The 23,330-nt window shown below is 26.2% G+C and overlaps 1 protein-coding gene across 4 annotated transcripts; it reads left to right on the forward strand.

Annotated features, from left to right (window-relative positions):
* The first annotated feature begins 3,501 nt into the window (after positions 1–3,501).
* On the forward strand, positions 3,502–23,330 carry LOC145835664 (uncharacterized). Of its 4 annotated transcripts, none has more exons than XM_082943351.1 (20): positions 3,502–3,680; positions 4,041–4,100; positions 4,302–4,383; positions 4,540–4,651; positions 6,423–6,504; positions 8,383–8,530; positions 9,324–9,402; positions 9,737–9,792; positions 15,741–15,874; positions 17,426–17,571; positions 17,696–18,076; positions 18,835–18,937; positions 19,130–19,251; positions 19,823–19,905; positions 20,123–20,195; positions 20,414–20,642; positions 20,770–21,054; positions 21,312–21,446; positions 21,722–21,811; positions 22,775–23,330. In XM_082943351.1, exons 1-20 carry the CDS (start codon positions 3,602–3,604, stop codon positions 23,206–23,208), a joined length of 2,913 nt encoding a protein of 970 aa, XP_082799477.1. In that variant the 5' UTR covers positions 3,502–3,601; the 3' UTR covers positions 23,209–23,330. The 4 variants fall into 4 exon arrangements, with proteins under 4 accessions (XP_082799477.1, XP_082799478.1, XP_082799479.1 ...); XM_082943352.1 differs by having other exon boundaries at positions 8,386–8,530; XM_082943353.1 differs by having other exon boundaries at positions 4,540–4,636.

Consider the following 23,330-nt stretch of genomic DNA (forward strand, 5'->3'; position numbering starts at 1 on the left):
TATAGCATGTTTTTATAAAATTTAAATAATTTCTTACTAACTCTTAACCCCTTTTTGCATACTTTGTTATTTAAATAATTTTCTATTGCAGAATCGCACTTTGATAATCCCTTCAGCGGTGAAAACGAGTAACTTTTTAATAAACATTTTTTCAAAAACTATTTTCTACAAAAAAAAAAACAGCGTCTTTTTGCTGATCGCTTGGCTCATTGCAATTACCTGACAAAGATGCGATGGTCAATGGCCACTTGGCACTTGAGCGCAGTGTGTATGTGTACGGCAAGCACTACAAGCCATCAACCAGCCTGATTGAAAAGAATGCGGTAGCTGACGCCTACCCACGAGTAGGCAACTTCCATTGTGTTGAGTGGTCTCCATGCGCATAGGTATTCTGATATATAACGCCGAAATCTCCCTATGCTCTCTCAAGTTTAACGAGCGTAATTTGAAGCTTAAGTTGCCTAGGTAGCTTATTGTAAAAAAAAATCAAAAATAGTTTAGCATTTTTTATTGGAAGATTGTTTTTTTTCGCTTTGTTTTAATTACATATGCAGCTGTCAAATATCCACGTGAAAACAAACAACACCGCTTCATTGTGGCCACTTCAACATCACTCGACTGGTTCTACCTGAAGCTGCTTGGACAAAACAGCTGTTTTGTTGTTTTGTTGTTTTAGTTAATATACACTTTACTGAAATTAGTATTAAACTTGAACGCATGTCACTGCGAGAAAAATGTAATATGTTGAGAGATAATGCTTTTTTTAACAGTTTCGTAGGTGTGTTTTAATGATAAAAGTTTACAAGTTATTATCGTAAAATGTGTTTACAAACATAAGAAAAAGTTATAAGGTACTGTTTAATGAGAAGTACTAGCTTTGTAATGCAAAAATAAAGTAAAAATTTTAAAGTCACTGAAAAAGTAAGATTTAATCAAAAGTGTACAGTTTTTTAGTTTCTGCTGTGGCTATTAATATTTAAACGAAAAAAGTAATAATTTTAGCAAATCGCAACATTCAAATCCAATTTTGTGTTTAAAAAACAAAAAATTTTCAATAACGTTTAGTTTTTAAATTTTTAATAAACTATTGACAAAAATATTGTCGATAAAAAGTGTAGTGATTCGTCTTGTATATAGTTTTAGTTATAACTTTTATTCAAATACGATATAGATAACTTTTGTTACCTGTAAAAAAAAAATTTTGATTAGTTTTTAGATTTTGATATATTAAAGTTATATGATAGCATATATTTGCTTACAATAAACAAACTTGATATCACCTTCTTATAAAATTTCTATGAACTAGTTAGTTTTATCAAGCTTAAACATAATATTAAAACTGAAACCATCAAAAGTTGTAAAAAAAGATGTTTTTTCAATAACTAAAAATTTGCTGCAAGTGAGTTTTATTAATAGTACTAAAATGTTATCAAAGCCTTCCACCTTAACTCGATACAACACACACACATTATCTGTGCAAATAAAAGGTGATTGTTGCCAGACCTGGCATATTGATAAACTACCTACAAGTCACTACTAAGTAGCTTCTGTCTTCAATCAAGCTAGAGTGGCGTTCTAGCGAAGCTTTTTACAAGTGTTTCTTGTCTGGGGTGGTATTTAGTGTTATTTTTCTAGAAACAGTTCAAACAACAAGTAGTTAAAATAGAAAGGGTTTGTTAGCTTTTTTTATTACTGCTAGTAAAAATTTTTCAACTTTTATATTAAATAACTATTAAAATACGTTTAGATATTTGTGTTAGGTACATCAAAAGATAGTTACCTATTTAGATTTCTACTTGTGGTGTACTTTAAAGAAGGTTTTGTAAATAAGATAGTAGAATTTATGTCTGAATTAGTCTTATTAATTCAAAAGCATAAAAAAATGTTTTACAAAGAGCTCTTAAGTATTATTTGAAAAAAAAAGGCAAAGCTATTTTTACTGAAGTTTTATTTTATACGACGTTTTACTTATTCTTTTTTATTTATTGTAATTTACTAAGTTTTAAAAACGATTGAAAAAAAGTTAAAAGTATATAACTAGTACAAAATTCTTATTTTAAACTATTTTTTTAATTAAACTGATTATAAACTAAATTAAATTTTTGATGTGTTTTCTAAAATATATTTTATTTAAATAAGAATTTATATATTAATTATAAAGATTTTAATTCATATTTTAAGTATTATATAAGTTTAAGTTATTGTTTTATTATATTAGTTACTAGGTCAATAGCTTTAAATTTGTTTTAAATAGACTAAATTATAAATTTCAAAACAACTAAAATAATCAACAATTTTTAAAATTAAATCAAAATATTTATCATCACATTTAAAACTGATTTCAGAAAAGACTTAAAATTAATATTTGTAGTCAAACAAAACTGTTTGGTAACTTTTTCAAAAATCTATTTTTGTATTTAGCCAAATTTTAAATTTACACTCTAAGAAACATTTAAGGTAGTAATACTAATTAAAACCTTCAAACACCTTTTTTTTCAATTCAGATAAACCAACTTCAACTTGAACCTACTAAAAAGTTTGTTTTTAATCAATTATGTTTTCTTCGTAAAGATACTTCTTTGATAGAGCAGTTTAAGTTGAGAGAAATTTATTAAAAGCTACTTCATAACATACACAAAACAGATTCCAGGTGGTTTAACTACTTAATTTATTTTGTTTTAATGAGTTTATTCAAACTTTATCAACCAATTTGTTCAGTTGTTTTCAATTTTTATGCCGATGCGTCACACCATATCAAGAAAGTTAAAAAACTAGACGCAGTTGTCATCAATAAGGTGAAAATTGCCCGCCTAACCAAAATAAAATCCCAGCGGGAAGCAAGAAAAATTTACGGCTGTTTTAGGCAGAGAGCTTCACCTTTTTATCGTGTGGATATCTGCTGAGTAATTCGCATGCTGAGTGTTGACGGCACCGTTGGGAGCAGTGTTATCGTGTAATTGCTCTTTTGATAGGTAGATTTCATCGCCTGCTTTAGAAGAAAAAAAAAGTGATTCTGCGAGACTCTATGTGATTTGGATCTGCTGAGCGGTTGTTGTAAGAATGAGCTGGTTTTAAAAAATGAAACTTGTTTTTTGTTAAAACTTTGATATGACTTTTATAAGGTGATTTATTTGTTAGAACTTTTCTGTTTCTAAGAATACGAGAATAGTTAAATTAGATACAAAAATTAAAACAAAATTTCTATGATATAACAAATGTACACGACATTTATTATTCAGTTCAAATTTATGCATTGCAAAATTGGTTGAGAAAAATTAAGACAGTGTAAGCTTTTAAAAAAGCTTATACTATTTTTTTTGCGTTGTGAAAAAAATATTGTGGTACTTAAACTTATCTATTAAAGTAAAAACTTATGTGTGTTAAGACATAAAAATTTTCTTAAGATGTAAGTCGAGTTTAGTCGAGATATATTTGTTATCAATTTAATATTTTTGCACAAGTTTGTTTGTATTAGTTTAATGACTGATTGTTTTAGAATCATTTCATAAATATATTATTAAAATAAGTATTATTCGTATCTTCGAAGCTGTCGGTTTTGAGTGATAGTGCGTTAAACTGAACAAAATTGACAAAGAAAAAAATGAACTTGCTGTTAACAAACGAAGTGCAACATAAAATAAAAGAATGCCACACAGAAGAATTTAAAATAAATACGAAAGGTATTTAACAATTAATGTTAACACGATATATATTTTTTTGCGTCGATAGTTTAATTTTTTATGTTTGTTGTAAAAGTTAAACTTTATTCAAGTTGTTACATAGTTTAAGAATGTTGGTAGTATTTTGAACTGAATTTTTTTTTTTTTTTTTTTTCAAAACTAAATAATGAAAAAGTTTTATTTTGCTTAAAAAAGTTTTTGAGTTCTAAAATACTAGAATTGTAAAAAAAAATAACTGTAATACTTAAACAAAAACAATCGTTTTCTTTATATTTTTTAAAATGTTAGATTTAAGAAATATTTTATAAATAATAGTTTTTATAGTAATTTGAACAATTCTAATTATTTCTGCATTAATAGGATGCACTGATAAACCACCAATACCTCTGGGAGGCTTTTATGAAAATAAACTTCAAGCAGGTAATAAACTACGACAAATTATAATATTTTTCTAAAAATAAATATTTAATCTTTTATTTCAAAAAACTGCAATATTTTTTTTGCTACTAACTAATCACAATGTGTTACAAGTACTTTTAAAGTGCAATAAAAAAGAAACTGTTTATAATTAGTTTGATAAAAAAAAAATAAAACTTGTATTCAAAACAATCATTCTTTCAGAGACATACTCTCTAAACTTGTGTAAAATTTGTGGAAGAGGATACAAAAAAATTTCTTCCTTGATTGAACATCAGTTAAAAAGGTGAGCTAACATTTTTAAAATTATAACATTAAAAGTTACTCAAATTTCAGTTTTACTATGAACGTTTTAAAATTTAGCAGAAATATACTACATTTAAAAACATTTCAATGAACTATTATGTTATGTGCAGCAATAACATATTACTAACTTTTAAAGGCATGGAATATGTGGTAATCATTATAAATGCAAGCACTGTAGTAAAAGTTTTGCTGTTAAACGCCAGTTAGAAAATCACATGAAATTAGAACACAATGTAAGCATTAATTTAGTAAGTTTTGATATTAGTTTTACTAGTAAGTTTTTTACATAACTGATTTTATTGAATCTCGAATAAAATTTATTTAGAATTAAAAGCTTAAGCTTTTACATTAAAAAATTAGAATAAATATTGCAAATGAAAAACCTTAAAAAGTTTGTAAACAATCCTATGTTTTACTTTGATATTTGATAAGTTAAACTTTTTTGTATTAGTTTTCAATACTTCGAACAGTGTTTAACTTTAAAATAAAATAGTCGCAGAAATTTATTTTTTTTACGAAAATTTTTCCTAGTATATCTAAAAGCTAAACTAAGGTTTAAATTCAATTCATGAAATAACTCTACAAATTAAACTTAAACTTTGACTCTCAAGTACCAATTAAGTGAGATAAAGTAGTGATATTTTAAACAACTAAACCAAAAAAACATAAGTCAGTCATGTTCTGAACTTTCTCTATTCATTTTTTGTTTATACTGATTAAGTTTTGAAGAATTGTTATTTTGATTTTGCTTTTTTTTACGGGTGACTGAGCTTTAATTAATTTTTCGAGTATGTTTCAAGTTTTATACTTTTAATTTTCAAGTTGTGTATGACATGAAAATAAAAGTTGTAAACATTTGAAATCTGTTAACAATTTTTAGAATTAAACTACATTGTTTAGTTTAACTTAAATTAATTGAAAAATAAATTTAAAAGACTAATAAAAAACTTTTGCTTTAAATTACTTATAAATAAAGTATTAGAAAATACTTTGTTCGAAGTATTTAAAAAGTTTTGTATAATTTTTAGGATATTATATGTTAATATACTATTAGTATACGTTAGTCATCTCTTCCAGCCGGTAAGTTTTAGTTTAAAAAAAAAAGCAATTAAATCTTTTATAAATCATTAAGAAAAAACTTAATAAAAAGAACCTTTATCAAAGCAAAACATGCTTATGAAGCTTTTTCCCCAGCATAAGTTAACATATTAATACAGTTCTATTATTTTATCAAAAAATATACTTTTTTTTAAACATAATGAACTTTACTTAAATTTAATTGCAATTCGTAAAATTTTAGTTCCGCAAGATATTGCTGATGAAACGATTTTCGTCAAACTTTAGCAAATGAAAACTTACTAAACATTTAACTAGTAATTCGATAAAACATTATAAACTTTTACACAACCTATATTCTTACCTAATTAAAGACTTTAAACATTTGTTAATTATTATTTAGTTAAACGTTTATTTATATATCTAATTTTTATTTATAAAAGTATTTTAGTAAAAAATGACAAGTTACAATTGTCTTATGTATACCCTGTCTGTTTTACAATTTTTCAAAGATATCGTTTTGTTTCTTTACAATTTAATTCATAAAACTTTGTGAAAAGTTAGTTTAATTTTGCACCCTGTTTGTTTTCAACTTAAAAAAATGTTCTAAAAGAGTGAAATGTACATTGTGCATTTAATTGGTTGTGCATTTAAGGTTGTGCATTTAATTGAAATGTAAAAACACAGTGTTTAATCGTTATATAAGTTTTATATTTTGTTGTAATATTTTACAAAGAAATTTAAAAAAAGCAAATAGACTACTTTGAAACAATTTCAATAAGCGTCACGAAATATAAGCATAAAACTTAGAAGTTAAAGGAAGAACCTTAATTTTTAATTTTAACTCTACTATCTTCAAGTAGTGTTTAAGGAGAGAGTTTAACAAACTTGACCGATTAATTTTTATATCGGTTATAGCTGTAAATACCCCAAATATACTGAAGAGTTCGACTTTTTTTCTAGAAATGTAATCATTGCAACAAGACATTCACAATTAAAATTCGCCTTGAAAAACACAAGCACTTTGTTCATAGTTGCAGTAACGGTGAGTTTTTAAAACTTTTTTTTTAAGTTGCACATCTAACAGTATTTTTTTAAAATAAGTTTACCTTAAATGTTAAACTTAATCAGGAAATTTTTAAAAAGAGAAAAACTTTTAATTTCAAATAATGTTTAAAATATTTATAAAAGGTAAGAAAACATAACTTTGCTTCTTTTACTTAAAAGTAATACCATAAAATTTTGTTATTGATTTAAAATATTTGAGTAATTTTTAACTTGTGCAAGTTTTTGACTAAGCAGTATCTAAATATTGCTATTACTTGAAAATTTATAGTATTTAAACTTTCACAAGTTTCTATGCATCAAAAGTAAACAAAAATAAACTAAATAATGTATTTAGAAGTTTAATTAGATTAGTGTTCTGGACAAGACGTTAAAAGGTATCCGTGGTGTGCGACTTGATAACCGAAAGGTTCTTTGTGCACCACGTCCTAGGACCAAATATTTTAAGCGTAGTTTTTTGTCGTTCAATAAAGTATATTTTTTGTTCTATAAAGTTAAGTTTTATTTAAGATTCAAATAGTTAGAGCAGCTATTATTGCGTTCTAAACTATTTTAAGTTATCGAATTTGTAATTAAAAACAAATGGATTAAACACAAATAAGTTCCTGTAAAAAAACTCAGCGAAACACACGTTAATATTTTTAAATATACAAAAAACTTACCAAAAGTGTATCAGAAAAAAATTACCCTTAGAGTTTTTCTTATAAACTATAAACATTTTTTAAAATTTTGATGGTTATTTGTGCTTTTAAGCTATAATATATTTAACTTAAAGTTATAAGCATGCAAGTTTTCCAATCCTGTTTAAACATTTTTATAAAATGGTGAAATGTTATTTTAATTTACGCTTTTACAAAAACTATTAAGTAATAAATTTATTTTTGCTACTGCGGACTAATTTCAAGTATATTTTTTCATTTTTTGTTAGACTATTAATGCTTAAAAATAAAAATATGAAGGAAAACTTAACTAACATAACTTCTAAAACTAAACAAATTGAACCTTGAAAGTTAAACCAAAAACTTTTTATTTATATAATTTATGATTCTTTTTTTGATTAATAAATTGATTTTTCTAACAAGCTTGACAAAATGATAAGTAATTTTTCAGATAGTATTAACGATTTGCCTGTATAACTGCAAAAGTTAAGCTTTTATGCGATAGTATTGAATATAGTAAAGAACTGAGATTTTAAAAGATAGTCATGATGTCTGGTTATATAAACTTAAAGTTGTCAAAGTAGAATATAAATTACAATAATTGAAAACAAAAACTTAAACGGAATTTCTAAGAAACGTGTATGTTTTTGAAACTTGTAAAAGGATCATTTTGATTTTATACGCCCAAGTGCAGACCTATCATTTTTTGTTTCTACATTTGTTTTAATAGAATATATCAAATTTTTTCTTATTTTAGTAAAAAAACAATTTCAAAATAAAACAAAAATTAATGAGAAACATAACATACAATTTAAAAACTGTGTTGGACACGTTCAGTTTATATTTTTATTAGTGATAAAATAAATTTGAAATTAGTATAAATTAAACATTTTTGAACGGCTGTTGCGTTTTTATTCCTCAAAATGTTACTCAATGTAACCCTATGAAATTCCTTGCATACACAGTTATAAAATATATTTGACAAACTACAAAAAAGCTCTTTTAATTTTTTTTCTAAACAAACAACTATTATGCTTGTTTTTATTCAAAATGTTTTTATTTTTATCATAACTTAATTTAACAAAGGTTTTTTTTTTTTTTTTTTTTGAAAAACATTAAGTTTCGAAATCATTGAATATTCAAAAGACTAATGTAAACAAAATAACAAAAATAATTTAAACTTGTTTTTAAACTTTAAGCAGATGAAAGGAAGTTCAAGTGTGAGTTCTGTCCGAAATCGTTCAAACTAAAACACCATTTAAAAGAGCACATGAACACTCATACTGGACTCAAGCCGTACAAATGTCATGTTTGTCACAAATCATTCACACATTCTGGATCTTTAAGGTTTGATCTACAAAATATAATTAATAACTTAAACAGTTTTTTTTAAGTTTTAAATTTAGTACTATATAAATGAACAAACATATTTAGCAAAAAATTAATAGAATTAACCGGAATAATAAAGTATTATAGTTTTTTGTATAAAAACCTTTGTAAAAAATTTATCTACTTATTGTTTTAGCAAAAAATTTTAATAAACTTTTATTAAGTAATTGTTTTTCTAAAGAATATTTTTTAAATTACTAAGAAACACCGAATTAATAAAAAAAAGTTAACATATACAATTTTTACGTTAGGTTATATTTAAACTCAAGCATAGTACTCTAAGCTTCAATTTGATATATAGTCATAACTTTTAAATTTAACTACTCGAAACCACTAAACTTTATTAAGTTCTTAAAGATATTTTCACAGTATACAAGTTTCAATTATTTATTGACATATTTGAAAAATTAGCCACTAATAACAAAAAAAAATTATACTGCTTACAAGTATTTCGGATAAAAAACTGACGCGAAATATAATTTTATTGTATGTAATTGTTATTATCAAGTTTATCAAAAGTAAATTCTCACGTAAACTCGTATAAGCTTATTAAAGTGATTTCTCTTGCGACTAAAACTATTCAAATTGAAAAATATTTCTCTAATTTAAATATCTATAAATAGTTTTTCTTATAATAATTTAATTTTTAAAACAAACTATCGTTCAACCGCTTTATACTAAACTCTTTTTTATTATTTACTGAATATCTAAAATAATTAATAAATTTCAGAATTTTAAGCATTTTTTGCAGCTCACACATTAGTAGCAGAAAGTGCCAGATTCAGCAGAACAAGATTTTGAACACAATTACAACTCAAAACAAACGCGAGGTTAAAACTAATTTATTTTATAAGTAGACATGTCAAACAAGAAAAATAGTTAGAACAGTTAATTAAAAATGTTTATTGAAAAAAAATACGAACGAGTAGAGGGTTTTTTAAGAACTAAGCAAAACTTAAAGCCGTAAAAAACTTAATATTTCTTAAAACTTATGGTAGCTAAATTGATGTTTATGTTCAGTTTAATTTCGAGAAGAAAACTAAAAACTAAAAAATATTAAGCATGTTTAAACTATTAAAATTATTTATACTTAGTACTTTGTATATCAAAAAATTTCTGTAAAAAAATAAATCAATTAAAATATTTTTTTGTAACGATTTGTAGAAAGAACAAACGATTGTCAAAGATACAAAGAAAACTAATGAAAATCCTATGCATAAGTAAGTTGAACTTTTTAATTAACTTTTTGTTATATTTACGCTTTTTAAATTTTAGTAGTTTCTAACTCTTCTTTGTTCACCTTAATTACTTTAATTTAATATCTTTACAAAAACTTATAGCTGTAGAGATTAAAATAAGCAAAGCATGCTTAAAAATATTTGTAAGTTTTTTGTTTTTAGTTAGTAAGACGAATTTCAGACTTAGACTAAAAAATTAATGGAAACACAGGTAATTAGACTTAGTAATGAGTTAAAGTTGGAGATTTACAATAATTTATGTTTTTTTCTAAAAAACTCTTTTCAATTTCATACTAAAAACATTTAAGACTTATAAAAACATTTCAGTACCTGCAATAGTTAGAATATGTGAAAGTCTTAGTTTAAGTAGACTAATTTACTAAAAAAAGCTAAGTCCAGTCACATCCACAAAAACAAGTGAACGAAATCGTTCCATTCAATTCATTAAAAAGAAAACTTAGACAAAAAAAAGTTAATTTTTCGAACGTGTGTGTTAAATTGAAAATAAATAGATTGGTGTTTTCCTTCTGGGCGTTGTGAGTGTGGGCTGTTAGCACGAGCCATTTTAATTGTTTTAATTTAAGTACCTGATGTAAAACAATATAGAAGTAAGCGCTCATTAGCGAACCGCCACACATCCATGTTGTTTAATTGATTGCTTTCCGATTTTTTCGAACTAGCAAAGTAAATTAAATAAGTTTTTTAATTATAACTTTTTTTATTAGTTAAAAGATAAAAACTTTATTCTGAAAAATAAAGTTGTGGGTTAATGCAAAATAATTTTTATTTTGTCAAATTTTAATTTTTTTTTTGATTTTTTAAGTTTTTATTGAGAAATTGAAATACTCTCGGGTTTATTTTTAGTATAGTGTTAAAATAATTTAAATAAAATATTTATTATCATAATAAAGCTCAAAACCTTTTTGTAGTTTTTTAATAAATATATTTTGGAGCTGTGTACATTTAATTAAATAAATACAACTAAAAAATAACTTTTAGTAAATACACTTAATAAGTTTTTGTTTTACTTTTAAAACAAACATTTAAAGTTTATAATTAAGTTTATTTTCTAAGAATAAATAAGTTTAACTTTGTACCACAGTTTTTTAGCTTCATTATTTTTAATTTATTTTACTTTTCTTCTTATTATTTTTCACTTTGAAATCTAACTTTTGGTTAGATTTTTTTTAAGCACAAACTTCTTTGTAAGATACTTGCGTCGAACATAGTAGAATAAAAACTTTTAAAAAACTATTTTTTTTCTGTTTGACACAAAACAACGAAAGAAACAGCTAATTAAAACGACCTTCTAATGGAAGAACAAAAACATCTTGTGCAAACGCATACAATTTACTTCGAGATCTAAAAACCTTTCGGACGGAAACAAAAAGTCTTGCTTTTTAAAATCCGTAGCAGTTTTTTGGCGCGGATTTGAATCAACGCTTACTTTATCTTCCGAATTTCGTCGTTCGAGCCCTGCTAGAACTGGCACACGCACAAAATGGATTTTGTCCAGATTTTGCACCGGCGCTGAATATTTGTTTTCGTTAATTATTCGAACAATTCGATTCGGTCTTGCTCCTAATTGTGAATTTATGTGTCTTTAATAAAAAGTCGGTGGATTTGTCTGTAATGCTCTTTTTGTTGACTTGTTATTTGAGAAATAATCATCAAACTTTGGAAAACAACTAATTCTGACAATGTAAAACCTTAAAAAGCTTTTGACTAAGAAAAAGGTTAATATAAATTTATATGTAAATTATAAGGGTTGGTTATTTTTTTAACTTGTATAAATTGTTATATAAATAAATAAAATATTTTTCATGTAAATATTTTTGTAGGTTGACTAAAACTGAGTATATGGTATAAGGTGTTAAATTTTAATTTCAATCTAAAAGTTGATGAAACAAGTAAGTGAGAAAAAGTAGAAATAGATTTTGTTGAAACATGTTGAATTTCAGTAATAGTTTATTTAGTTTTTCTGTTTTAAATAAATAAAGAAACCTAGAACTATTAAAAAAAACAAGCCTTAAGTTCTTCGCACAGTTCTAATACTAAACTTACCACTGGCGTTTTAAGACAAAAAAAATTGCGTTCAAAAAAATTACACATTTGTTTCAAGCTGAACAAGGTTCGTGACGACATTATTTCAGCCTTCCGGTCGGTGTCATATTTGATGGTGTGAAGTTATTGTTCTGACACTCACGTGTGCATGTAACATTTTACACACAGTCTTCAGTTGCACTGTTGCAAAGTTTATCGCAAAAATTTATTTAGTTAGTTTGATGATCAAGTAAAGGTATCAAGTATATAAGAAGTAAGAATTCAGCTATAGATTATTTTGAAACGGTTTTTGCTACAAACATTTTAACAATCATAAATTGTTAAAAACTAAAACCAATTAATACAGCTACAGTTAGCTTTTCAAAAAGTTTGTTTGAAATTGAGGTCTTTTTGATCAGGTAAAGAAGGTATGCTTTAAAAGGTTTGAAAGTAAGAACTCAGCTTGAACAATTTTATACTTTATAAACTTATTTTTCTTATAGTAATTTTCACACTGACAGACTATTTAAAAGTCTATGCCGGTGTGAAAGTTCACTTGTTTATCTGCCCCCCGTCGGGACAAAAATGCGAGGACGAACCTTCTCTCGTCGGCAGTTTTTTACCGAAGCTTTTTCTTATATACTGCCGACTCGATGTGTATTTGATTCTGTTTACAAATAAGTTGATGAGTGTTTGTGTTTCGATTTTTTAAAGATATAGTTGAGTTGTTGAAAAGCTTGTTTTACTTTAAAAAAGGATGAAATAGTTGCAGTTTAATTTTAATTAAGAATATTTACATTTAGTATTTCGTATACGTTCATAGATATTACTTACCAGCGTGGTAAAGCTGTGCGCAATAACAGTTTTAAAAATGTATGTAATTAGATGGTTTGTTAGTCACTAGTAAGTTGTTTTATTTTGTTTAAGTATTTTCAAGATCTTTACAGCAGTTTTTAAACATGTACTCAAAATAATATAAACTAGTTCAACACTATGTTACAATGCTAACACTGTTTAACCTAAACAAGGCTCATCAAAGCTTGTTAGTGACAATAAGCAAAATCACATGTATAGCAAAAGCAAAATAGTAATCAGGATAAGAATTAGAATTGATTAGAATTGAAGTTATAGAGACTAGTAATCAGCTTATTCGGTTCTATTCAGAACTTAAGTAGATATTTTGTACGTCAAGGTATGCAACAGCATTTTAAACTTCAACATGTAGTCATGTTTAAAAATATTTTAAGTATCTGTAAAGTTTAAATTTTAAGATAGTTAATTTTAAGTTAGCAATTTTTTTTTATTTTTTCAAACACAAAGTTAGACTTAACTCGAAAGTTCTTATTTACTTTTTAGTAGCAAAAAAACTACATTTCTACAAATTCTAGCTAAATTTTTGTATTTTTTTTTTACTTCTGCGAAAACAGTATGACAAAAAACAAACGAAAGTTGATTAATGTTCAACTGTAAGTGTCAGATTCGTAAAACTGTTCTAGACTGTTTAGATCGGGTTATTTGTATGCTCACGAATTAACCGCCGTCTAATTAACGTTTTACTAACAAATGAAATTAATCAAATTCTTTTGTTTGTATTTTCGCTTACATACTAATGTTTTCGTCGTACGCGAATAAAACATTACTTAATTTGAAAAACTCCGTGATTTTATTCATTTAACGATTTTAAATTATGTATATAACTAAATGATCGTTGAAAATAAAACGTTGTTACTTGCATATAGTTATTGGGAAATTTAATTTAGTTGATAAGTTTTAGTGTCTCATTAATAAGTTTTTGTCTGAAATAGAGGCATTTTTGTAAATTTATGAATATGTTTCGGTATTTTTTGATAATTTTCTAATTTTGTGTCTAAATTATATATAAGTATGTTTAATTAGACGTAAAATAAGTCTCTATCACTTTTTATAAATCGAACAAACACAAGCTCAATAATTTTACAAAAATATTCAGCGAGCGAAAATCACGTGAGAAAAGCTTCGCGTTCACAGAAAAAAAAAAACAATGAAAGCAAAATGCGATTAGACTCAGCGTGGCTTCACAAATTCCGTCGCACCTCTTAACAGTTGCACACATTTATGACGGGGCACAAAAGCACCCGAATGCCTTGGGGGGTTCTCGCCCGCATACGCCGTTGGGTCGCGGCCAGATCATCACCTAGCAACCGATGACACTGTTGGTGAGCATAAGTAAGCAAGGGGGTCGTTTGTCGCACGGAGAGAGCGTGGAAATATTAAAAGGGAGCTGCTGTTGCTACTGACTACTGGCCCTGTCACCTCTTCTCAGCGTCTGAGCTGCTAGCTAGTTGTGAGAAAAACTTGGTGCTATGTCGGCTCACCGGGCGCTTTTGCTTGTAACCTTTTGCGTCATCCGTCTGCTTGGGCAAGATGCTCGCCGCGACCTTTTCTTCCATCTCGTTTTGGGGGCGACACCTTGTTTTGTTTTCACTCGACGGGAAAATGATGTTTGATGAGCTTGGTTTTTCAAATTTTGATTTTTTTTAGCTTGTTAAAGACTAAACCTGTTGTTTTATTTGTTTTTATAACTTGAGCTGCTTTTACGTTTAGAGTAATTTGAAAGTTATGGCATGTATTGGTATATAAAGTAGTTGAAAGAGCAATTTTTTTTAAACTGAGCTGCTTTTACGTTTAAAGAATTTTGAAATCTAAAAACTTATTGCATACATTGGTATGTAAAATAGATGAAGGAGCAATCTAGCTTATAGAAAATATCGAAGTTAACTGATACAATTTTAATCTCAAATGTTATATAAAAACTTAAATTCGAATGTTCGAAGTTATATAATGTTAGAAATATATGTATAAACGAAGGTTAAATAGAACTTTTAGTTTTATCTTAAAAAGTATTTTCACTGGCCTTCAAAATTAGGCTTGATCTTTAGTCAGTTTGTTAATACAAGATTAAACATATATATAAAACATTACAAAATATAAATAATAAATTCTGTATAATAGTGTTTAATCTTTTTCTAGTTTAATTAGATGAGTTATAAAATTCAATCTATTCTAGTTTAAGAAAACTTTATCGATTTTTTTTTTGTATTATAGATATTAATATGTACATATTAATACTATTGCGAGTTGCTAGACCGACAGCAAACATTTTGAAATTCGAAATATGTGTGAAATATTAGCCATATACATTTCTTTGATTGATTTAAAACTGTTTGTTCATTATCCGTGTTTTGACAATGATAAAACAACGGCGGCGTTAATAATGTTGCAAACGACTCTCTAGATTGCCTATCGACCACGCAGTGTTGCATCGCGATTGCTTGGTTCGTTTTGATTGTAGGTGAGAGAACTTCGCAGAGAATTCAGCTGGGCAATTACCATTTAAAGTAGCTTTTTCAAGTTCTTCTATAAATAAAAAGGTTGTTGCATGAAACAATGCAACTCATCAGCGCTGTTTATAGCTTTTTTTAAGAACGCTTATTGATTTTTTGACAAAAAAGCCAGTGATGCTGATATTTTCAAACAGAAATAATAAACAGGAATGAGGCTAAGCTGAGCGTAAAAATGTGTCACCTGTTGTATTGTCTCCTGTTGTATTATACTTCGGTTCTTGTGGGAGCTAGCTCTGAATTAATTAACAATAATTTAAAAAGACACAAATTTTGACGATTTATGAACTTTTTTTTTGGCGAGTCGTTTTTTATTTACTGTAAAAAATATTTATTTAATTCAATTTTTCAGACAATTAAAACAGAGTTTATGGTTTTTTAAGCAAGAATGATATTTGAAAAACTGTTTGTATCATTAGAAACTGCAGTGGGTATGAACAGTTTTTGTTTTTTTTAGTATGTTAACATCTTAGTATCTTATACCTTTTAATTATTTTATTTTTTCAGCTATAAGAGTTGTTATTTTAAAACCAAACTACAAGCTACTGACGAAAGATTTTTCAATAAAAAATTATTGGCGAGTAATTTCAAGTCTGATATACTTCTGTCGAAAAACTGCAAGTCAAATAAAAACATTACAGGTAACTATTTAATTGCTTAATTTTTTTACTTTTTAAAGTTTGGTTCGTTAAAAAATCAAGTAAAACTTTGATAATAAATCGTCAATAGAATTTATACTATTAATTAATTTAAATTTTAAAGAAAGAAATAAATCATAATTTTAGTTTTTACAGGAGTTAGAACTCTGTTTAAACATATGTTTTATGTACGTTTTAAAAGGTTCTTTCGCAAAGATTTTTTTAAATTAATATAAGTTTATACTAAAAAATATATTTTCAAAACTATTTGAGGTTAGCAAAACTTTTAGATATTTACCTATAATTCTTTAATCTATGGCAAAGCCGTAGCGTAAGATCAAAAATATTTTACTAAAATCTTTAAAAAAGTCGAATTAAAACTCTTTAGTAAATTATTTTTGAAGTTTATATACGCCTAACGGAAGTTTAAGAAAGTAAAACGAAAGTCAGTATTTAAATCATACGTGTATAAAAATAAATACTCAAAATAGTTTTTTGTTAAGTTTACTAAATAAATTTATAAAAAACACAAGGTTTTAGAAAAAAATATTCGTATATGCCTTTTTAGTTAAATCAGCATTTTATGTTTTTTTATATCATTTACATTATAATCTAAATTAAATACATAAATACCAAGCAATTTTTCAATCTAATTTTAAAGCAGTTTGTTTTATTATGCAAATAAAAAAGTTCTAAACATCGATCGTAGCGCTACGAACAAGCGCAAACAAAAAGCAACCGGAAGATTTAAATGAATGCCTCGCGCTAAAAACTTCGCACTGCTTTGTAGGGCGCGGGTAATAGCTTTTCCCTATAAAACAAAGGTAAAGTAAAACATACTTCTGCGAACATATCTTGGGCCGTGCACTTTTTATGACTCTTTGCATCTACTGAAAAATTTATACGCGCGACCTTTCGATCATTTCAACAGATATTTTTGACGTGAAAAATGTACATGTTGAGTCAACAGTAGCACTTTGACGAGTTAAGATTTGTTTTACTGACATAAAAAAATATTTTGAAACGTATATACACGCATTAGTATGCTTACAAGTAAATAAATAAATAAATATAAATATAAGTGAAGGTCAAAAATACGGACTGAAATAATAGAGCAGTATCTTAAATAGTTTTAAAGTAGTTAGATATAAATTAAATATACTTTATATATATATTTCTTATTAAATAATAAATAAGAAAAAAGTTTATTAAACTTTTTAAAAATAGTTAATGAAATAAATATTAATAGTAAAAATATTATAATTTAGCTTATAGAGTAGTGCGACTGACATGATTATGATTTCAAGTTATATTAGCTTTTTATTTTCAACAATCGAACTTTGATTAGATTTTAATACAAACTATAGAGTACATTTGTTAAAAAAGTTTAAAAATGTAACGTAAAAGTTATATAAGATTAAAGTTTTCAACATTAAGACCCGTGTAAAAACATTTCTTGGCATTTTACCTAGAATAAGCTTGAAGTTCGTTTTCTTCTAAGTTTCTTTATGCAATTCTTGTTTGTTTTGACAGTTCTTTTCTATATTTCTACAGACAACTTGCTTCTAAAAAATTCCACAAACCTTAAAAGTTTTATAAATAACAACTTTTTTAATCCACCGAAAATGGATAAAAGTTTTTGGAACGATTACAAGATGAAGGTAGAACAACTTAGCAAGGAATTTAATGGAAGACACAATGTTAGTCGGACTTAAATATAGAATTAAAACATTTTATCTTTCTCTGATATAATTAGTTATTAACTAGTTTACTTATTAAAAAATATGAATAAAGTACAAAACTTAATTAATTAATTTTTTACAGTTACATACACACAATAAATGCGATAAAAGAATAAAATCGTTGAAAAGCCTTTTAAAGCAACATCATTTGTTGAACCAAAGTGAAAAAAATGATTTAAGTTTCAGCGACCAAGTATCTGAAATTCAAGCTCGATCGGTAATCAAAAACAACACTTCTCAAAACCACGAAGACTTATTAAACTGGAAAAATTCAAACAACAGCAACAACTCGACTTATTTTTGTCCGCCAGAAACCTCAAGCTTTGAAGAACTTTTGTTAAATTTTTACAAAAACAAGTCTAAGTTTGAGAACAGCCAAGCCACTTTCAATAATTTCGAGTTACTAAAAGGAGTATCATTGCAAAGCTCAGAAGATATAAACCAAAATACTTTGACAGATAAGGTAAAATTTTGAATATTTATTACAAACATTTAGTGATGCAAGCTTTCAAAAATGTTTTACTGTTAAAAATTTAGCAAAAGGTTTTATGCCAATTACCAAGAAAAGTGCTTTAGTTGTCTTTTGAAGTATTAAGGTAACTAACTAAACTTATAGAAAAAACCTTTGTTAAAGTGTTCAATGAAAATTTTAAACATTAAAAAAGTCATTTATAAATATGTATTTTTTAGTTAAGTTAAAGTAACTTAAAGATAGAAAAATATTTTTTTGATATTATACTTTTATAAATATTCTTAATGCTTTATAAAACAGTTTATTTTTTAAAGGTCCATGTATACAAACATTGTTATACTTTAATATATCATATGCATGTAATAACTAACATAAAACACATTAAGTTAGTATTCAAAAATCAAATGAAATCTTCTATATTAGTACAAAAATAACAAGTTTGTGCATATTGAACTGTAAAACTTAACAAGGTGGTATTTTTTAAGTAATCTACGTCTAATTTAGCAGTTAGAAAGCTTTTAAAAGTATCAGTGTATTCATTATGTAAACAATAAACCTTTAACAACATAAAAATTTGTAAGACAATGCATTAAGTCATAATCAAAATTTTTTATGTTTTGTTATGTGTGTACTTCTCCAATAAGGTTTTTAGCTAAATTAGGTAAAGATTTTCACCGATATTTATTTTAATTATAAAAACAAGAAAAGAAAACGTTTTAAACGAACATAAGTTTTTTTTTCTTTTACAGAAAGCTGCAACTAATAAAAGCTTACAATCAGAGCCTTTAAACTTGTCTACGAAATCTGCATCTAATAGTGACGAGGAAGACCTATCAACCTACAAACATTTTAGTAAGTTGATCAGATGCATTCTTATTTTAGATTTTATGGTTTTTCAATGTCAGATGAACTAAAATTTACTTTTCTTACTAGAGTTTTTATAGTCTATATGTCCAAAATTACTAACACATAAAATCTTACAATGTTTAACTGTGTAAAGTTAAAGTAGTTTTTAAGATCTTAATCAAACCAATTTTAAAATAGAAAACAACAATAACAAACCCGCTAGCGACATGTTTAAAACCAATGAGGAATTAAATAAACAAACATACAATAATACTCATTTACTTTCAATGAATACCGAGACAAATAACCAGCTTCAAAATGTAAGTTAAATTTTTGATAAAAATGTTCAATTGTAAAATTTAGTCACTAAACAAATAAATAGTATTTTCTATGTTTAATTATATATATACTTAAAAATTTATTGATTTATGAATTTATTTGTAAATTTTTTTTTCCTTCAATGAGTAATAAATATTAATGAGACTTTTAGCTTTTATCAGTACCTGTAAATTAAAATAATCATTTATGTAGACATTAAGGTTTAGATTAAGTTTTCAAACTATACTAATCAAATAACAAAAAGTTAATAAAATATGGTAAAAATAAGGATACTATGAATAAAAATTCTAAAGAAATTAAAAGTAAAACTAGTATAAATTTGTATAAACTTATACAATTTGTTAAACTATAGTTTAATTTGTTTTAAAGTATTTGTTTAAGTAAAACTTACTTGTTACTAATTTATTTTTTCTAAACTCGCTAAAATTTTTAGCTTTTATAAATATAATATTGAAAAAAGGTTCATGAAAATTTTTGATTTTTTTAAACTAATAAACTACACTTAAATATTTTTTAAGTTTTGTAATGTTAAACTTGACAAAAAATCTTTAGATACAATTTCCAATAAACCAAACTTGGATAAACTTTGCATCAATGTATCCGAATCCTTATCTAAATTCTTCAATACAAAACTCGTTAGTATAAACATAATTTGTTTTCAAAATTTAAACTTTGAGTGGAATCTAAATATGATCTAAGTTTAATACTAAAATTATAAGTAACAATACATTTTTTTAAATACTGTGTTTGTACTTGTTAAGTCTAGTTTTTTTTTTTGAAAATCATAAAAGTTTTATCAATACTAAAGTTAACAAAAAAACATTATTGGCTATTGTTTTAAAATAATCTTAGAAACTTCACAAACTTTCCTTATGGGCAGTTTCCATTCACGAGGCAACAAGATCTCTTTCCTTTTTGGTTACAAGTGAGTACAAAATTGTTTTATCTTTGATAATTTTTTAAAGTTTTTATTTGTTTCAAAGCTATTAACTGGTATGATAGATAACTAAAAATACGAAATAAATTCTTCATAACTCTTTATAAAATATTTTCATAAAGGCTTTAACTTTACAACTACATTGTAAAGTTTTAATTTTTTATGACTTTATTAAGTTTGTAGTATTAAAGCTTTATATACAACAGATGGTGAAAACGGCCCAACAAAATTTCAGCTGTTCCGCATTAAAAACACAAAACGTGAAAGCTCAAAACTCTTTGCAAGAAAACAGTTTTGACTGGAAGGCGCTTATTCCGCCCAAGTTCAAGTATGACAAAATAAACCCAAACAACTTTGTCGCCCCCAAAAATCCCTTTCCATCCCCACCTGTGATTAACAAGGAAGGTTTTAAGGGGCAGCCCGATTCCACTTTAGGTAGCTATTTTTTTTAATACATGTAATTTATTATAGCACTTGATTATTATTATTCAGCATACTACTTTTACTATTCTTTTAACAAGCTAAGTGTTTTTTTTTTGTTATACTTTTTATTTTGTTTTAGATGAGTTTTATCGAAAAAACAAGTCGTTCAAGTTTCCCACTTCACCTTACGACAACCAGCCGAAACTGAGTCCTGAAAACCATCTGAACGAAAACAAAAAGTTGGAAGCTGTTAAAAATGGACAGCTAGTCAAGTTACAACAAAACAAAGACTTCAAGCAGAAAACCGGAGCAAAGACAGCAAAGTTGACTCCGGCAAGTTTTGAAACTCTTTATAAATGTGACCAGTGCAGCAAGAGCTTCAAGAAAATGAGCTCCCTGAAGAGACACAAGTACGAACACATGGGTAAGTTTCATAAAAAACATTTATTTTTTCATCATTACAGAGATGGTAGTGTTAACTTTTAGCTTGGTATGCATTTTTTTATAAATTCCTTTTTTATAACTGAATTTTGTCACTTTCCTAAAAGTTACATTTTAAAAGTGTTTTGCATACTTTATGACATTTATAACTTGTATTTTTAAAAAGTAGTCGTTTAAAATAGCTTTACAAAAAATTTTTACGGCTTGTACTTTTAATAACCATTTTTTTTTCAAATCAAGGCTACCGCCCTCACAAATGCGAGACGTGTGGTAAGGCATTCAAGCATAAGCACCATTTAATAGAGCACAGAAGACTTCACACCAAAGAAAAGCCTTTTGAGTGCCCAAACTGCCATAAGAGATTTTCACACTCCGGTAAGTTCAATAAGTTTTTGTAAAAGTTGTGCACTTATTATATAACTAGTAAAAATTTCTAAAAACTTTAATAAAGTCTGTAACTTTTTATTTAATTTAGTTTCCTGTTTTCTCACATTTACTTAAAATTCTCTATAGTTGTTATGATAGATTAAAAGCCGCTAGAATGTTAATACACTTAAGCCAAAGAAAGTTTTATTCAAGCTTGTTAAGCATAACTAAAAATAATAAAAATATTAAACAATAGTAAATAGCTCAATCTTTTGTTATTGCAGGGTCTTTTTCTCAACATAAGAACCACAGATATCCAAATTGTAAGCCAGAAGACAATATGAAGCAAACAAGAGGGGGAACAAAACGAAAAAGTTGGTTTATTATTAATTTACTTCAACTAAAATGGTTTTACATTTTAAAATATATTTACTATTTCTTTACAGAAAATATACTAAAAAATATATTGCTATAAGAAGGTTGTGGTAAAACTACTTTCTCGAAAAAAATATACATATTAGAAAAAAAAAACTTTTAGAAAACAAAGGTTTGTCTCTACAAAACGAACAAAATAACAACTTTATCTAACATTTAAGCTTATACATAAAATAATTTCAGTTTAGTAAATTTCTCTAAGTTACGGTTTGAAAAAAATTAATGAATGTCTAACTTGAACTTCATTTTATTGGTTGATTTGAAAAGCTGCATTTCTTTCCTTTTAAACAAATGTTAATGATATCTTTAAGAACTATCAAATGTATTTTAGTCTGTTTTTTAACAGAAAATCATCTCTTTTTAATCAATCAATTCTTAAGTTCTGTATAACAAAGTTTTAAAAATAAAACGAAAGAAAGTTCGTATTGTTAATTAGATCTTATATGTATTAACAATTAAGTAACAAAAACTTTAATATTTAGAAAAACGAATAGTTAATTTAAAATTTAATTTTAAAAAATTTTCAATCTACATTGTCAATGAAACTAGTGTAGTTTTGAAAAGCTTTGTGTAATAAAATATAAAATAAAATAAGTAACCTGTTTATAATAAGCTGCAAATGGTGTATAAATACGTTTAAAAACCTTCCTATAATAGTAAACTAAGCTTAATTTAGCATTTTTAATATTTAATTTTTAAAAAATTAAAGTACATAAACGAATACCTTTAGTTAGATTTTAAAGCATAAGTTTCAAAACTGCTTTTAAATTGTTTTAAGAACTTGATTGAAATTTTGACAGTTGTTCTAACTTTAAACAATCAAGATTAAACTTAACCCAAATACACTTTTATACTTAATACCTTTGTTTGGAATGTTAAATAAAACGTTTATGTAAAAACAGGTCAACAAACAAAGGCAGGAACTCTTTTCATGGATAACACAATGAGCGCTAAAAGAAGCTTCAAACAATCATCACCAAATAATAAGGCGGTAGAAGTTGACAGCTTAAAGTACAACAGCCTTGAAACAAGTTCAAGTAACAACATGCACAGTCTTTTCAACTTCTCCACGGCTTTCACCAACTCGAAGCCCTTCATGCAGCCAGCAGGTTTGAATTTTCCCAACCGAGAAGCCAATTGGCTAGGAGACATAAACAAGCAGTCCGGTACGAACTGCACCGACGAAATGAAGGCAAACGAAAGGGTTTCTTCCTGGCTCAGTGCTGTGAGCTCCACGATTTCCAACATCGCTGCTGCACCAAAGGACAATGATATGCAGGATAAAACGAGTAGAGTTCAGGGTGAAGCCTTAAGGATTAAAGTCGAAGAAAACTGAGCTTGATTTTTTCAGTATTTATAATTTTTTGATGTTTTGTTTTTTTATTTCTATCACAAGCAAGCATGACTAATTTATCTTAAACATATTTACTTTGTCACTTTTATTATAAATAAACTTAA

This window comes from Thalia democratica, chromosome 5 (genome assembly GCF_965202585.1).
Source record: "Thalia democratica chromosome 5, ktThaDemo2.hap1.1, whole genome shotgun sequence".
In the NCBI taxonomy this organism is placed as follows: Eukaryota; Metazoa; Chordata; class Thaliacea; order Salpida; family Salpidae; genus Thalia; species Thalia democratica.

Coding starts and splice junctions, on each gene's coding strand:
- LOC145835664 (XM_082943351.1), top strand. CDS start 3,602: ATGAACTTGCTGTTAACAAACGAAGTGCAACATAAAATAAAAGAATGC. Junction 18,077..18,834: donor AAAATACTTTGACAGATAAG/GTAAAATTTTGA, acceptor TTTCTTTTACAG/AAAGCTGCAACTAATAAAAG. Junction 21,812..22,774: donor AGGGGGAACAAAACGAAAAA/GTTGGTTTATTA, acceptor ATGTAAAAACAG/GTCAACAAACAAAGGCAGGA.